Below are 17728 nucleotides of genomic sequence, written 5' to 3' on the forward strand. Positions count from 1 at the left end.
TATTGAAAACATTTAAATATTTTATTGGAATTATAAGCAGGCAATTTGCAAACAGTGTACAGTATATAAGTTACCAAAAAATGATATTTATAGAATAAATATCCAGTACATGATTTTCCCACCTGGCAACCAAGACTATTTCAGGATGGTGACAGTATTTGATTTTATGAAAAAAGTTAGAATTTATAAAAACTAACAAAAACAAATGCAATAAATTTGATGTAATTTTTTAGGAAGTTTACGAAGGAACTTTTGACATGAGACTTTATCTACGAGAGAATGCCCATCACACGCCTCGGTCGCTAACTTTTTTGGATAATTTTCAGAACCTGTTTACAGTACAGTATTAAAAACTTGAAAAGATTTGTTTGTTACGAAAGGTAATTCAATGGAATTAATGTTATCCAGTATATCTCAAAATAAACTTGAAATTTATCAAGTTAAGTCACAATCTTTTCAATTTTTGGCACCAATTTAAGATGCTATTCCTTTCACCACGCTTCCTCGCCTGAATCACGTTTTGGAATAATAAATACATTTTTTACCCAAGTAAGTCATCACAGTTATGAAATGCAAAATGGCAAAGTTTCAGCTTTTAACTTCCATACTTCAAAACTTGACCCGGTCAAGTTGACCTACTGGAATGTTTCAAGTGATTGGGCTTTGAAAACCATCAGATATTTATCAAAATTAACTCAAAAACTTTTCTATTTTCGCAATATTTGTACCTGCGCATATTACAGCTATAAAACGCCTACACATTTTCCCCTTAGCAATCCGCATCCCTTCCAACAGACACCTTTCTCCACGACCGACTTGTTTGAGCAGTACTGGCTGGTGGAAAATTCATTTTTTTCCACAAACTGATGAAGACTATGTTGTTGAAAGACATACAAAAAATCCCCCCTCCCCCTCCCTCCCGGCCTAAATTGAGTTTGATATTGATTACGATGTCAATTTGGTCTTGCAATATTCATGAGTAAATTTTGGCCCAAAGAAATTACCACTTTGAATCTTTAGGAGTGGAAAATTCCCACTTGCTGTAAAATGTTATCAAATCACCGCAAAACAGGTATTTCAAACCTGGCAACCCATTAGTAAAAGATTTGTTTAAATGTTTTTTGTAGCTGTGGCCATTCTAGCATATCTAGCATTATTATTATTTTTTTTTCTCATATACTTCATCCAACAGATTATCCCCTTTCACTGTTATTTGTGATTTCTGCAAGATTGCTGGTTTAGTTTCACTGCATAGTTCCTTAAAACATGCTAACCCGTCTTAAATTTGAGCATTTTTTTTTTTCTTCAAAGGGATTTGTGTCAATAACCACAGGCCTTGGTATCCTATCCCGATGGCTAAGCAGTTCTTCTCTTTTGGTAGGTGAGACAACACAGGAAATGTTGTAATATTCTTGTCACCAATGACATCACAAAATTAAACAAAAATATGGCATAATGTGGACTCACTTTGCTGAACAAGCACTGGCTTTGCTTCCATGCATAACACTGACATTACTGCCTTGAGGAGAATGTGGGGTATGGTGGGGGGGGGGGGTGGGAGGGGTTAAAGAATGTACAGTATACCCTCTTAAACTCTACATACTAAACATAGATAACATCAAGATATGTACAACATAAAACATTGCCACATATACACACTGTCTCTGGCAGGGACACTTTTAGATTTGAACTAAAACTTCAGGAAACTTCTAACCAGGGGTATAAACAACTTTAACTATCCAAAAACAAGTATCAAAAAGATTTGTGTAGTTCTTTAACAGGGCTGGGTTAACCTTAGCCACCCTGCCTTAACTTTACCGTCCTCTCTGGTTTGCAATGGTCAATGCAACACCTTATGGTATCATCTAGAAGGCCAGTAAGTACAAAACTCTGTCCCCATCATTACCGTCCTTTGAATCTAACAACACACTGTAGTGTTTGGCAAAAGACACAAATTCAGTGTAATGGCCAGTACAGCACAAGGTGGTTGTGTGTGGGCCAGTATGTCTGATCACACTACCATGTCATTAGCATCCTGGGGAATTAACTGGCGCTAGTGTGTAGACCAATTCCATATCTTCTGGAGGGCCAGTAAACCATACCACCTTGTCATACCATTACTGTCCCATTGGCCTTATTTTAGTCAATCTAGGCCACTGCTTTTCTTAAAGGGACGGTATTGCCAGTCTCCTCGTCACCGGCCAAATAAACCTTGCAACAGTCACAACACTACAGACTGTCTTTATATAAAGGGCCAGTATGTCCAAGCACACTGTCCTCTCATATTCAACCCACACGCAGAAAATCTGTACATTAAATGGTAGGCCATTGCGCCCCATCTCACTGTCTCCTAGTGGTCCTGCTTGCCTTTGAATCAGTGAGAATGCCACACTGCCAATCACTGAAGGAACAATACGTCCAAGGACACTGCGGCTTCCTTTAATACTGTCTCACTTGTCCATATACAGTCAGAACGTTACACTGCTATCCTCTGGAAGGCCAATACGTCAGAGGACACTGTAGCTTCCTTGCCATCACACATGTCCAACTTCCGTCAGTATGGCACACTGTCATTCACTGGAGGGACAATACGTCCAAGGACACTAAATCTCCCTCTACGATGTCACATCGTTGCAATGATTCAGGTTATACAGGAATGTACGTATTATTAAGGAAAAAAAGAAAAATGAGGGAAAAAATTATATCAAGAAAAGTTTACAAAAGCTATGCCAATTTAGACAGAACATTCTGTAAAGTCAAACTGAAAGCCTATTGGTCATATATTATGATACAGACAACATACAAATAACATATATAAATACAAAAATATGAATACAAATGAATAAATTAAAATTAAATTAAATAAAATGAAATGAAAAAAGAATAAATTATAACTAAACAAATATAAAAAATAAATCATCTTCAGGTGAAGGATTATCAACACAAAGCTGTTAACAAGATCATTCTCAGTGACCTAATTGCTCTTCAGGAACACTCCCTAGAGATCATAGCAGTTTTGTCAAATTTTTGTCAGATTTGGCTAAACACATGAAGCCATGTGACAAATAGAAGAACTGCAGAGGTTACCCATCTTGTTTACATGCTAGGGCGTCACACACACACACATATACCCACGCACGTCAACTTGACTGCATAGGTTACATGCCTGCCTATGGCAAGTAACCAAAAATTGCCCATGTTGGCTTGCCTCAGGGTAAACTCTGATTAGTCCACTTACAATCACATGCATCTATATCTGTTCATTAACACACACGCCTTGTAATTGACCTTTGACCTTCACAACCTATGAACAAACTCTATGGAAAGGATATGAGTTGAAGTCCAGCTTCTGCCTGAGAACACTGGTCAGGATAAACTCTACGCTGTAAATATCTGTTGAAAGGAAAATAAAAGTAACTAAGTCAAAACAAAATAAACTGAGGTTGGACACAAGACCTATTTCCAAATATCGGTTTACATCTAGAAGAAGATGGTACCAGAGAGAAATAAATATTTTTCAAATAATTACATCTCCAGCCTACTATACTCCTTTACCTCATGCTTACCCTAGTGCTACTTCAATGCTCCATCCTACATCCAAAAACCCAGGCTGTACAAGTACCATATCCCACAATGCATTGTTTAAATCCACCGTTACCCCACTGTCTCTCCAACCCAGTATACTGCACCATGTCCATCCACTACCCTCCCCCCTCCCCAACCGCCATTATCTCCAAAATCCACTCCTACATCAAGACCGTTACCCGTAAAATTGGGGCACCTTGAAACCACACATTACTTGCTTGACACCACTGAAGAGGGTGGTAATTAACTGACATGATATCGACAATGATAAAAAATCTAATTAATTAGCGATTGAAGCCACTGATATCAATAATTATTTTAGATTGATCGGAGAAACTGTTGCAGATGATTGGCTGATTGGATCACATACCGATATTGCTCCTCACAAACTCCCGGCACTGCGGCATGTCCACATCGCAGCTGACCACTATGAAGGAATGTTTCCCGGCGGCCTTGTGGACCTCCCTGATCTGAGAGAGGGGAGGCCGTCTCTCCAGGAGGGTACCCCCGGCGCATCTCACTATTTCTTTCAGCATCGAGAACGGAGGCTGGACATTGGCCGTCATGTACAGCACCATGTTCTAGAGGAAGAAAGGGTAAAATAGGAACAAATAATCAATGGATCAATGTAGAATTATAGACATATCATATATTCATATCTACAGATATATGTCCTAATAAAGATATGCATATACATATATAAATATATACATTTTTATACTTTAATTCTGTGAACTCTAATGTTTGCCATTTTTTTGTCTTTTTACCGTTTATCATCTTGTATTTGTCTTATATGTACATATACGAGCTTGTAATTTCCCTTTTGGGATGAAATAAAGTTTTACTTACTTACTTACATACATATATTATATGGGACACAGATAATAGAACCAACTGGATAGGAAAAGCAGATATCACAAGTTCATACTCTCTCTTTCTGCAGCTACATAATCAAGAAAGTCATTAAATCATCTCAGAAAACCTTTGACCTTATATTCAGTTGGTGATACTGACAACCTTTGACCTTATATTCAATAATACACTGGTGATACTAACATGAAACAGCTTCTTGCGTCTGGCAAGTTGTAAGGATTCGTCTAACTTGAATGCAAACATGTTCTCTGTTTCTGGGTCCAGAAGCCTGAAATTAGTTTCATCTAAAGACAGAGAGAGGGAGGGAGAAAAAGAAAAGAGAGTTAATAGCAAACTTTTCCCAAAAAATATTGGAACCAGCGGTCTCAAAATTAAAACTTGTGGTAACCAGATAGTTACTGCAGCCTTAACTCCTGCTTTACCCGGTTTCTTTTGGAACCGTACTCACCCAAGAACCATCTGCTCTTGTAGCTCTCCTCAATCCACATCGGGGAGATGATGTGGCGGGAGCAGCAGACCCCGCAGAGGAACTTTACGGTGCGGATAACCTTAGTGGTCACCAGATGGGTGCACTTCTGTATGTCGTGGACCACTCGCCCTCCCAGCTTCTCTAGTTTCTGGAAGAGATTTAGAAGGAAGGATTTGGTTGGTTTACAATTGGAGAAAGAATTTATAGATGGGATTAGGGAGGGGATTAGAGAGCGCAATAGAGAGGGGAGAAATGGGTACAAAGGAGTAGAGATAAAAGAGGCAGGATTAGAGAAAGGATTAGAGGAAGGATTAGAGAGAGGATTAGCTGGAGGATTAGAGACGGGAGAAATGGGTGCAAGGAGTAGAGAGAGATAGGATTAGAGACAAGAGAAATTAGAGAAAGGATAAGAGATAGGATTAGAGAGACTAAAGGAAAAAATAGAGTAGAGTAGGAGTAGAGATAATGGAGGCAGGATTAGAAATAGGATTAGAGATAGGAATAGAAATAGGATTAGAGACAGGAGAAATTAGAGAAAATATTAGAGAAAATATTAGAGATACTAGAGAAAGGATTAAAGACAGGATTAGAGAGACTTAAGGAAAAGTTAGAGAAAGAATTAGATAGGATAAGAGAAAGGACCAGAGAAAGAAGAAATTAGAGAAGGGATTAGAGATTGGATAAGAGATTGGATTAGAGAAAGAAGAAATTAGAGAAAGGGTAGCAGATATCATCCTAGAACACTGGGACAACAACGATCAAGATTTTCAGTCCATTTAAATCATCCAGGAAGCTAGAACGCGCTCAATGTAACCTTATAAGTTTTGAGACCCACAGAGCTCTATAATTATAGGAGCAAAGTTTCCAAAAAAAAACATGAAATTGATAATTTGTATCGAGGGCCTAATTTTGACAGGATATTCCACATCACAACTGAACAACTTCCAGGCAGAAGTTATCATTTGTTTTCTTTTAATTAACCATAGAAGTACAACCTTTAAGTTTCTTTGACCACCAACAGGGGTACTTTATGAAGCCAGACTCACCTTGGACAGGTCCGGTATAAACTGACCGTCGATACCGGTAAACATGACCTTTGGTATTTTGTGAGGATCCAGGGCCGGGACCGGTGTGTCCCACAACTCATCCTCAAAAGAATGAGACTTTCTGAAAACCAAACAAATGTAGACAGATATGTTGCAAATTTCATTTCAACAAAAACATCCGTTGGTTAATAACCACCCTCTGCATTTCAGATTCAGCCCACCTCTCCAACCCTCCTCCCTCCCCAATAGATATCTTCAAAATGGTCATGTTAGGCAGACACTTTAAGAATAATAACAAACCAAACAACTTCAGTACAATACCAAAACAGTCACAGAGAGAGAGGGGCAGAAATTTTATTATTGTTTTTTAATATTTTCACTCTGTTTATTTCTCCGTCAAGGAGGGCGCAAGTCCACTATTGCTTCTAGTAAAACCTTGTTACCCAAAAATAGAATATAATTTTGACACATTGTGATTGTTGTTTAATATACTTTCGAATTTGACTTAAATGATTTATATATTTATCTTTGGAGCTTATTGTGGGTCCCTGTTTCCAAACTTCCTGGCTTTTTTGGGGTTTTTTTTGAACGGACAATTTGGTCTTCCCCGCAGTTGTGACAACCGATCAGGATTTACCTTCCACAACTCCAGATTTGGTTGCAGTCATGTGTTAACTGTAACAGATACTCAACCACATCAAACTCTTCGAAAAGGTTTTTTTTTTACACCGTCCCAGCCGACAGATGCCCGAAAGGAATCCTGTAGGTGTGGCTAACCAGAAGTTCAGCTTACATGAATATCACATTCCAAAGTATCTGTAAAGTATGCTTAACCATTAACGACTCAATTAAACCCTAATTTCCAAGACTTACTTTGCTCTTTTGGCTGCTCCGGGGCTCATATTCTCCGCCTTCCTTTTACTGCTTAAGTGGGCCATAAAACTCTAAATGAGACAAGCAGAAGGAACTTTAAAAATAACGAAGGGATGTTGCAGGAAAATGTTCATTTTCCAAGAAGCAGGTGCAATCCTGAAGCAAGGCTAACAAAATACCAAAGCATTAGAGATTATCTCTGCAGATCAGCAGTGCTCATTGTTCAAAACCTGTAGAGCACAACAGAATATTTCCTAAGCAACATTCACCCCTCCCCCTGGCCACTCAGCATCCAACTTTTAACAAGCTGTGTAAATACAAGTGTCACATAACCAGATATAACATTGACTTTATGTCAATCCAGTTGCTAGCGTTGGTCAAGGATTGGTTGAACCCCATAGTAACTGTTGCCAGGCTCTCTCATAATTTGTAACTCTGACTTTCAAACATTTAGTCCAGCTGTAAATTAAACGGCATTGTTGTTCTCTCACAACATCATTATCACACGGCAACACAGCCTCAGAAATAGACCACACAGATCTGGGATCAGAAGGTACATAGAGGGCGCTAACAAGGTACATAGAGGGTGCTAACAAGGTACATAGAGGGCACTAACCACTAACAAGGAAATTGAGGGTGCTAACAAGGTACATAGAGGGCGCTAACATGGTACATAGAAAGCGCTAACAAGGTACATGGAGGGCGCTAACAAGGTACATAGAGGATGCTGGCAAGGTACATAGAGGGCGCTAACAAGGTACATAGAGGGTGCTAACAAGGTACATAGAGGGCGTTAACAAGGTAAATAAAGTGCACTAACAAGATACATGGAGGGCGTTAACACATTACATAGAGGGCGCTAACACAGTACATATATAGAGGGCACTAACACCGTACAGACGTAAACTCAACATTGCATCTGTTGAGTTCAGAGAAATGATTCTGGGGGCAGTAGAACCTAAAAAATGTTGAACCTAGAAATGAAACCTAGAACATTGGACTTGGTAGTGTAATTAAAAAAATTAATTAATTAATAAGAGACCACTTACCCTTTTCGTGGCTGAGCTTATTTTAAGGGGAGAAGTCCAGGGAGCTTTGAAAATAACAAAAACAAAATGAAAATGAGAATAGCAGTTGATACCTTTTGTAAAAATGAGGAATTTATCAGGAACAAAAAAAGGGAAATAGCATATTGTGTTCTTCCGATTCCTCTGAAAATGAGAGACTTTAAGGGTGCTTTTACACTAGATCTGACTTGAGTCGTACTCTGATCCTCCCGCGATATTCCCCGGATGTTGCTAAAAGAAATCGAATTGGAAATTTGTCATGTGCAGCCGTGGATCGCGTAGTCCGTATACTCCAAAACATTCGTTGTCATGGTGTAAAGTCTTAGGCATGTGACAATACTACACTATGTATGGCCCACACTCACTCAGTCTATGCAGGAATTAGCACATGTATGTATGCATGATACAGGACTGGAATTTCATGCAAGAATACATGTGATGTAATGAGGTCACTGGATATCTTGGGTCACTGTTGATGCCGGAGTGTTTACATTGCAAAATTGATCTTGATGTCCGGATCAGATCCTGATCTCTGGCAGCAACAAAATAGTAGGATCAGATCCGGATCTGAACTGCATTTACACTACAGATCTATAGTAAAAGCACCCTTATGTATGCCAACTTAGTGAGATGGTTTATAGGGGAAGTTAAATTGGGTATAGTAGAGGTATGACATGGGTCTCATGAAGGTACAGCAGGGGGTGTTTTACTAACCTGTAATCTTAGTGGCATTGGTGCACTATACTCAGTTTCTACTACATGGTTATTCAAATCGCACAGGAGGAGGCAAGGAGGGGGTAGGGTGGGTACAGCAGAGGTGTTCATTCATCTATGGTCACGGTGTACAGCACCAGTACAGCACCGGTACTTTACAGACTCATCTGTGCCATTGGTCAAAACTTAGATTCCGGCCTAATACTCCTATCTTATGGTTCTGAACAGGATGCATCCAGGGGTGTTTCATTTACTTATAAGTGGTACCGTTAAATATATATATATATATGTGTAATATATTCAATTTTGATAAAGCATTGGCATGACATAATTTATTTTAAGGGTACAGAGGGAGAGGGGGTGGAAGTGGGGGGGGGTACTCACCCATCAGTGGTAGTGGTATATCATACTCAATCTTAAATGGATCCTCGCCCTCATACAGCTGGTATCGGTCCTCCAATAGATTCTGAAAGGCTCCAAACTTTCCCAGGATTATGTCACTCAGCCAACGTACGTTGACCGTGGGCATGCGCCACTCTTGCGCTTTCTCGTACTTGAACCCTTCCGGCCTGCGGCAGATGAGCAAGGTGTTGCCACGGCTCAGGTAGCCGGTGTACGTGGCGCCGATCATCTCTATCATGGTCTTGACGTCGTTTCTCTCTGTGCCTTCGAAGCCGGTCACCGCGATGACCTGATGACAGAGAATAGATGAATAAGCTGAACCACATCATGGAAAAATCCAATTAAAACTCAAATTCAAAATAACTGAACGAGTGCTTTGATGAGCTACCTAGCGCATTTGTGTTGTACGAGGATGTACTCATAATCTCTCTTGTACTATGAGGTATTTATGCGACAAGTCGTCTGTCTGCATATATTTAAATTCTCTGATTCAGCCACGTTTGGGTGACATGATCGACTGAAGCTGAAACTTACATATTCCTTGCACATCGGTATGTTCAGGGGAAAGCATGGCGGGGGGAAGTGTAGCGCCCTCCATGGCGGTTTCATCAATTTGCAGGCCAGGCAGTCATTAAGCCAACTAGCTGTGATGCATCTTTTGCCATCCTTCTTGGCCTGGGAAGGAGAAAAGAAAAAAAAAACAGACTTAGACTTATCCTGGGACCAAAACTTGTCTCTGGAAAAGTCGATGATGTAAATTTCAATACATTGTTTTACTCAAACATGCTAGGCTACCAAGTCACTGAATCCAATATAGACTAGCTCTGTTAGTTTGGTAACCTTAGGCTCCAATCTCCTATATTGTGTATGTTAGGCTAGATATGTGGGCAAAAGCAAAAACTATGCATCAGAAAATCATGCACTGTCACTCTCACAACTACAAAAAATCTCCTTTTAATCCGAAATTTAAGACTTTCAGTTGCTCAAATCAAGAAGATAGAAGTTGTTGTAATTGCATGATTTGTTAGCCTTAGGTCTCAAGTTTATATATTGGGCATATGTTAGGCTAGATGTATTTGTTAACCTTAGCTCTCAATTTTACATATTGAGTACATGTTAGGCTAAACATACTTGTTAATCTTAGGGCTGAACATCACACACTTGAGTACATGTTATGCCAGACATGTGAGCAAGATGCACTGTTACTAACCAACTGAAAGATCTCGGTTCTCTGCGTATCGCAAAGGATGTGCGTGATTCTGTCCGAGTAGCAGTCATCGACCATTCCGCCATGTTGCTGTATAACCTGCACCATAAACAGATGGACCAGAAGATATATTTCAAAGATGCAGAAATAATTTACCAAAACAGACATAATCTTGTCCTTGTCTTACCATGGTCTGACATACCTGCTTGACATATAGTTCACATAAAGGTGTTGATGAAATAAACAAATTAGCTACAACACACTTACAGATATGAATATTATCACATTTCAAGTTTAACCTAACAACGAAATTATTCAAAGTCGTCCAATACTAATTCAAAATTAAACCGTCTTGACAAACATCTACTGCTTTGACATCACAGACCACCCACTGTGTTCTACTTGCCAGAGTATGTAAGGGTCTATATGGTATAAGTTGTTTACATTCAAACAACCATATCTAGAACTAGGGACAAGGTACTGTTATGAACTCCAACTATTACACTGTAGAATAATTTTCTCTTCAAATGTAATTGTCACCAGAATATCTCTTAAGGTTAAAGGTCAAGCAAACAAAGAGTGGACATCCTTGGTTAACACACTGACCTTTGTCCAGATATCAATAAAGTCCCGGTTCACTAAATGTAGATATTCAATGATGAGAAAGATACAACCTAACAGGCACTGGTCTGGTTTCACTGAAAAGAAATTAAAGGAAAAAATAACATAGAGATTAAAACATGAATAAACAGGTCTGCGGATAACTGGTCTCTAGGCCAAATGTTATTATGTTTTGCGATCATACAGTGGAAACATAAATTTCATGTGGTCAGAAATAACGAAGGTAATCGGACAGAGTTGTCAATATCAGCAAGGGTTCCTTCCAGACCGTGACAGACTTATGCTTACAAGACTTGCAGGTCTGATACAGTCTAACATGACACGGGACGTCATGTTGTCAATAAATTTCCAACAGACCGCGACAGAGTGGAGCATACACAGAAAAAATAACAGAAAAACTCACAGTTTGTGGACGGGTCGTGACCATAATACTGGATGGTCGGTATGCTAGGGATCACGCCAAAGTGAGGACCGCTGCTCTTGCCCCTCTGCGGCGTCTTTCCAGCGATGGCGTTCAGCACCTGCGAGATGTGGCGCTTGCCACCTGCCCCCGACAGATTCGGGATGAAGTCTGAGTTATTGGTGATGTTTCTCAGCATGGACCGAGATGACGAGTTGCTGCCTCCTTTCTCGGACCCTCCTCCCTCGTTGACGCTGCTGATGTCGGACCTCGGCGTGGAGTGACCCGAGTCACGACCTCTCTTCTTCTCCTTCCTCTTTTCCTTCTCCTTGTTCTTCTTGTGTTTCTTCTTTTTCTTCTTCTTTTTGTGCTTCTTGTCCTTCTTCTTGGACGAGGAGTCGCCATCCTTGGGCGTCGTCGACGACGAGGAGTGCGCCCTCGGGGGTGTCGAGACATGCGAGGCTGGGGGAGTGGCGGCAGGGATGGCGACCTCCTCCGGCAGTGGCAGGTCGGGCATGGGAGTGATATCTTCGGCCCAGGGAACTTTCACTTTGTACTGGACTTTAGGGGTTTGCTTTTTCACCTAGGGAAACAGCAGACATGAAAAAAAAAAAAAAAAATAAGCCATAATTTTTCAAGCAACATCAACGATAATAATAGCTGACATTATTAAAACTTTAATATTAATAATTTGAAAGTTTCGAACCACTATCATGGGTTCAAGCATAACAGTTATTGTGTGGACAGAAGGAGTTGCATTTGGAGCTATGAAAACTAGAATCTAGGAGCTCAAGATATGAAACTCGCGCTCACGTAAGAAAGGTTGGTTTTTCATCCGGGAGAGATCCACGGTTTTCTTATATGAAATGGTCTTTCAAGTGGTTTAAATGAAAAACCAAACCGAGCCAGAGCTGTACAATGGATATATCCATACGTCAGGTGTAAAGTTATAATCCATTCGCACATGCATAACTGGCTGCTTGACATCTTCCAGGCTGTTATATAACTTTACCAACTCAGACAGTATTATAAAGTAAACACATGCAACAACTCCCCTCCTTTCCCCCTCCCTGCCTGAGCCCCTCTTGGCAAGCTATTTACCCTAACCCCTTTAACTATTAAAATATAAAAAAATAAAAAACTACAAAGCTTTTCTGAACAAAGAAAATGTTTGAAGAGGTGTATTGAATATTCATAGGCTTCTATTGCAAGCATCTTAGCAATGAATATGCATAAAGGTTGACCTCTGACCTCTTCTATGTCAGCATCTTTCTCTTCCTCCTTGGCAGCCTGTAGTTCCCTCTGCCTCTCCTGTTCTCTCTCGTCCAGGTCCTCCTGGGTTAAGAGGTACCTGGGGTGGTACCGACCCTCCTCCAGCCACCGGTTGCTCTGGAAGCAGTCGCGCACCCAGTCGGGGCTTACCACCTTCACCCTGTTCACCTTGTTGTCGTGGTAGAGGGCGCACTTGTACTTAGCCTACAGAACCAAAGGGACGTGATTTGAATGACAGGATGAAAAACACACAAAGAATTCACCACAAAGTAGTGACTCTTGTGCCCATTTATAAGGAAAGTCCCCAAAATGGCAAATTCTAATAAATTAAATCACTTAATTACAATAGCCAATTATATAACAGCTGCACTTTCATATTGCACAACAACAATTTTAACCAAACTCTCTGATTATTATCCCTAAGGAAACGGTTGCATTTGATCAAATAAAGACATCCTATTGTCTTTTGAGGGTTGGTTTGCGATTAAAAAACGAACAATCTGATTCCCTTCTCAACATTTTATAGGGTGACATACAAAAAAACACAACAAAAAAGAAAACTTTACAATTTTTCTTCATTATTTAAAAAAAAACAACCCCCCCCCAAAAAAAACAAATTAATTGCATCGTTACTGGAGTTGTGTATCGGGTAACGTCAAAAATTTAATCAACATCAACTCTGAAATTAAGACATTGACCTTCATCCTTTTTAATCTTACCTAGAGGTAGGTATACCAACGATGAGAGAACAAGGCTTTGTTCTACAAGTTGAGATCTAAGAGTAATTAATGCTGTTTACGTGTTCCGTATGACAGCAAATGCCAATTTACACTGTTGTGAATGCTATAAATGGAATGGAGCCAACAGCCATGTGGAACCCAGACATTTCCCCCAAAAAATTCTTAGGACAAATTTCTTGCACTCCTTCCGTTTCCCTCAGAAAAAAAAAGGTTGCAAAAAATAAGGTTTTTGGAATCAGCCCCACTGTCACTATTTCAGGGAATGTGAATTCAACTCACTCCATTTGGTCTCCCTGCGACGAGATGAGTGCATTTACTGGTGAAGTGGGAGACGCACCTTCCACCCCTGAAAGTTATCATGGCCCACAATGCATTGCGGTCCTTGGCAGATACCTTGAATGAGAAAGAAAAAAAAGACTGTAGTTCATACCTGCTGAGAACCAAAGGACCAGGAATTTAAAATGGAGCTGAATTCAACTTCTAAAATCTTATACTTTGAAGGACAGATTGGAAGGTAAGTGATGTTCATAACGACGACTTTAAGTGGCATAAGGTTCTGGTCAGGTCTGTCTCTTTTTCTGAGCATTATTCAAGTTGGTGTCATGCAGATATATTGTTTCCCGTTCACTGAAGAAGACTTGGGTAATGACTTATGGACTATTCCGTCGCAGTTTCCTTTGCTGAATGGGTGAATTGATCGGGCAGTGTTTTGTACATGTATTGTAAACCATACTATTTTATAACCTGGGGAAAACACCTCAGTGTCTACGAAAACTTACTTAGCCCCTGGACAACTTTGATGAATATTCAAAAGAAGATCACAGTCATGCATGATGCATGCAACTACAGTGATCACATTCACATCTGTGTCGGGGTGAATTTTATTAGGTCTTGGTAACATAATATATGGGTAGAAAATGTTTGGAGGTAAATGCATTTTTTTTGTTCTTGAATACTCAATTTATTTGGAAATAACCTTATAGTTATGAGTTACAACTGTGATAATTAGTGGGACTTACAATGTCTTAAAATGAAAGACGACCATTAACTGCATATTCATAAGGGGGTGGGGTCACTCACCTGTGTACAACATGCGATGACATTAGTGAAGAGAGCTTCGGTGGGCGTGAATGGCTTGCATGGAAGCAACCTCCCACACTTCAAGGACATTTCGATCCATTTCGGCTTGAGAGGGTGAACATAGACAAATTTTGGATTTATTGAAACAATATGAAAGAAATAATATAGCAAGATTAACCTTTTGTTCCTTCAGTCAGATGGGACAATTTGCTTCAGCTAATACCACTATATACTGTCCTCTCATATCATGCTTCAAAGCACTGGTACTCACAGTTCAAACAGTTCCAAACCTTTCTCTGATTCTCATGCCAAAACCACTCCATACTGTAATTTCATATCATGCTTCAAAGCACTGGTACTCACAGCAGAAACAGTTCCTAACCTTGATTCGATAGAAACCAAATTCAACACAAGATGGAGAACTGTGCATTTGTCTGTTTGTACCAACTTGAAGATAGTATACAATACAACAATGAATTCAACTTGGTCATATGGGAATTTGACACTGTGACAGATATAAATTATAAGTGTGTTTCCCTCTACATAACAGTATATACCAATACCCACTATACATGACACCTTCTGTTGCACACTAAGCTAATAGTGTTCGGTGGAGGTCAGTACATAACATATAAGCATGGAGTAATTCATCCAGAATCGCACCTCAATACTATAGTGCAAAGACAAGTGTAACGATGTTCAGCAGTTATTCTTCTGACACCGGTACCATGAAATGAATGCTCAGAGCCATCAATGTTGCCATACAAAATTTGAGTAATAATATTAGGCATTTAGCTACGCTATTCCTGGTAAAACATATCACAGCGCTTACAAGTTATATTACCCTGGGTCAATGATAACCTGTCCCAGAGACAATCCCTCCAGGCGGCAGCAGTTACATACTGTGCCCAATGACAAGTTACCTCACAGATACCCATTTAACCCCTGGGAGGAGAGAGGCAATTGAGATGAAGCATCTTGCCCAAGGACACAATGTAATGAACTAGGCAGGAATCGAACCAGCAATCCTTGAGATCATGAGTCCGACGCCTTAGCCAATTGGCCACCACGCCCTCAAGTAGAGTATATACTAAATTAATTCCCTACATTATGCAACTATAATAGCGTCTTTCTTCTGAAGAATTTTTGGATGCAACTTTCTCTCATGTCGAATGAATTAAAGGATGCATTTTTGGCCGAGTGGAGGCGATACACTTTTGAGATACAAACATGTCCGACTCTGACAAAACTTTAAATAAGATATGAAATCCTCGCCACATCGATACTGAAGGAAAAAATTGACTCACAGAAACCACTGGTAGTTCAAATATGTCCTGAGCCTCGCTGATCTCTGTGTGGTCCGTCTCCTCCGTGATCACGTGGGTCACCTGATCGATGAGATAATTCTCCTCATGGGCTCCGCCTCTCTCCAGCATCTCCACTGCCTGTTGAATGAAGGTAAATCAAAATCAGAATGCAAAAATGCATTGGGTTCGAGACAGAGACGTGGCCCCTATACTCAAATTCCACATAATCATTGTGCTTTTCAGTATAGTTTCTATCCTAGGACTAGGACTATAAAAGCCTGGAATATGTAATCCTTGCGATTTAGAGCAAATACTTAAGCTAAGTTAGACCCCCCTATCCATCCTACTTTTGGCCTAACTGGCCAATTTGCTTGAGTCCTTTTTGATTGAATGCTTGGAACCTTCACCGACATGAAACTGTTTAATTCACTGCAAGGATAGTCAAATTTGACTGATTCGCTGAGATTTACAGAAAAATGTGATCTATCGTACCCAGGCCACTGTGAAATTGATCCAACTAGGCTAGCCTAGGTCTCTTCTAACTTAAGATTTCTAAATGTAACTTGTAAGCTAAAACATGTACCGCATACTACTTACTAGTATTATTGTTAAGTTATACTAGGCTAGGCCTAGGTAACATTATGATAAAGATAGTAGTAACTGTATTGTTAGCAATAGCAGTACCGTGATCATAACCTAACTCTTCAAGTAGCCTACCTCCTCAGAAATTGATCCGATGAGATAGTAATGTACATTCTGGAACATTTTTTCTGGGGATTTCGTCTCGAGGGTATTCTTTTCTTCTGCCTCCATAGCTAAGGAACTTCGAAAACAAAATACCTATCAGCATTTAACTAGGCTACTAAAATTCCCGTATAGGCCTGTCCAAAGTTTGCATAGTAAATGCGCGAATTGCATGTACTGTCCGCGAAATATAGCCTTCAATTATCAGTCGTTTCATTACTATGTTCATGCTGTGCAGACGATACACCAGAGCCGTTTGAAATATACACGGTTCTGGCTTGGAACCCACATTAGCGCTGAACGCTGACCGATATTGAGTCTCGACGTTCAAGCAGGCGAGCAACCAGTCGTGTCGGCCCGGGTGAGGGTGGAGGGAGGGGGAGGAGGGAACAAAACTAAATTGTACCAACATGATCATCAGTGATTTATTGTCCTTTAACTACTTTCCTTGGAGCAGCTACTGTCTTAACTGTTTCTATAATGATTTTTTTTCCAGGGGTTTACCTCGAATTTCATGGACTAGGAGGGGTGGGGGCATGGGCGGCGATCATGGGGGGGACGGGGGGGACATGTCCCCCCAATATTTTTGTTGGGGGAATATAGTATCTAATATCCCCCCCAATATTTGGTGGCATAGTTTTTTTTTAAGCATATGTTTTGTATTTTTTTATGATATCGCTAGTAATTTCAAAATAGAAAATGCTTAGATGCAACTTAAAAGGCCTGCGTGGGAAGTGCCATTTCCAGCAATCTGGGAGGCATTTTCGGCCAAAATTTTCTTTTGCGCTTCGCGCCAACTTATGGTGGCGCTAGGCTTAGATAGTCTGGGTACAAGCTTTGCCCCTCCCGTGGCAAATTCCTCACAAGGCGCCTGTTTAACTGTGTCACAATTTGTTACTATAAATGACCGAAAGTAGTTTTTACTTTTTTTTCGAAATGAATAGCTAGACGGACCGCATCCGTAATGAAATTTGGTTGGAATCTTGTGTATGAGTGTAAGTACGTACAATCACACATATGATCCACATCGATATGGGTTCACTGGGTTTCCATTTGGCCTGTTTCCTACAAGATTTCTAACCGCAGGTGCTTAGCCAAGGGAGGGGGGGGGGTGAAGGGTGGAGACCGCCCTCCCCCTCGAGCATATTTTTTGGGTATTTTCTATGATATCGAAGTTTTATAGTGGCCGTTATAAGAGGTTTCAATATTTTTACACCAATAATTTAACTGTGTCTGAATTTTCGAAAATTCTTTGAACAACATTCTTCATCATACTTCCCTCTACTCGTGCAATTTTGACCGGTCTGTTAGGGGTTGAGGGGGATTTT

At 40.2% G+C, this 17728-nt stretch overlaps 1 protein-coding gene across 1 annotated transcript; it reads right to left on the reverse strand.

Annotated features, from left to right (window-relative positions):
• On the reverse strand, positions 1-16571 carry LOC139982780 (PAX-interacting protein 1-like). The gene is made up of 18 exons (XM_071995871.1): positions 16374-16571; positions 15657-15794; positions 14350-14454; positions 13549-13662; positions 12509-12733; positions 11261-11840; positions 10843-10934; positions 10240-10335; positions 9564-9704; positions 9012-9318; positions 7896-7939; positions 6847-6917; positions 5974-6094; positions 4907-5075; positions 4642-4742; positions 3956-4166; positions 3331-3393; positions 1-2656 (listed from the first exon to the last, which is right to left on the reverse strand). The coding sequence occupies exons 1-18, from the start codon at positions 16467-16469 to the stop codon at positions 2616-2618; spliced, it is 2715 nt and encodes a 904-aa protein (XP_071851972.1). The 5' UTR covers positions 16470-16571; the 3' UTR covers positions 1-2615.
• Between the last annotated feature and the right edge of the window lie 1157 nt (positions 16572-17728).

The sequence above is a fragment of the Apostichopus japonicus genome, chromosome 16 (assembly GCF_037975245.1).
Source record: "Apostichopus japonicus isolate 1M-3 chromosome 16, ASM3797524v1, whole genome shotgun sequence".
NCBI lineage: Eukaryota > Metazoa > Echinodermata > Holothuroidea > Aspidochirotida > Stichopodidae > Apostichopus > Apostichopus japonicus.

Excerpts from the sequence above, each read along its gene's own strand:
- LOC139982780 (XM_071995871.1), bottom strand. The coding sequence starts at position 16,469 with ATGGAGGCAGAAGAAAAGAATACCCTCGAGACGAAATCCCCAGAAAAA. Across the intron at positions 13,663-14,349 it reads TCATCGCATGTTGTACACAG|GTATCTGCCAAGGACCGCAA; the intron begins GTGAGTGACCCC and ends TTCTCATTCAAG. Across the intron at positions 3,394-3,955 it reads GTTTGTGAGGAGCAATATCG|ATATTTACAGCGTAGAGTTT; the intron begins GTATGTGATCCA and ends TCCTTTCAACAG.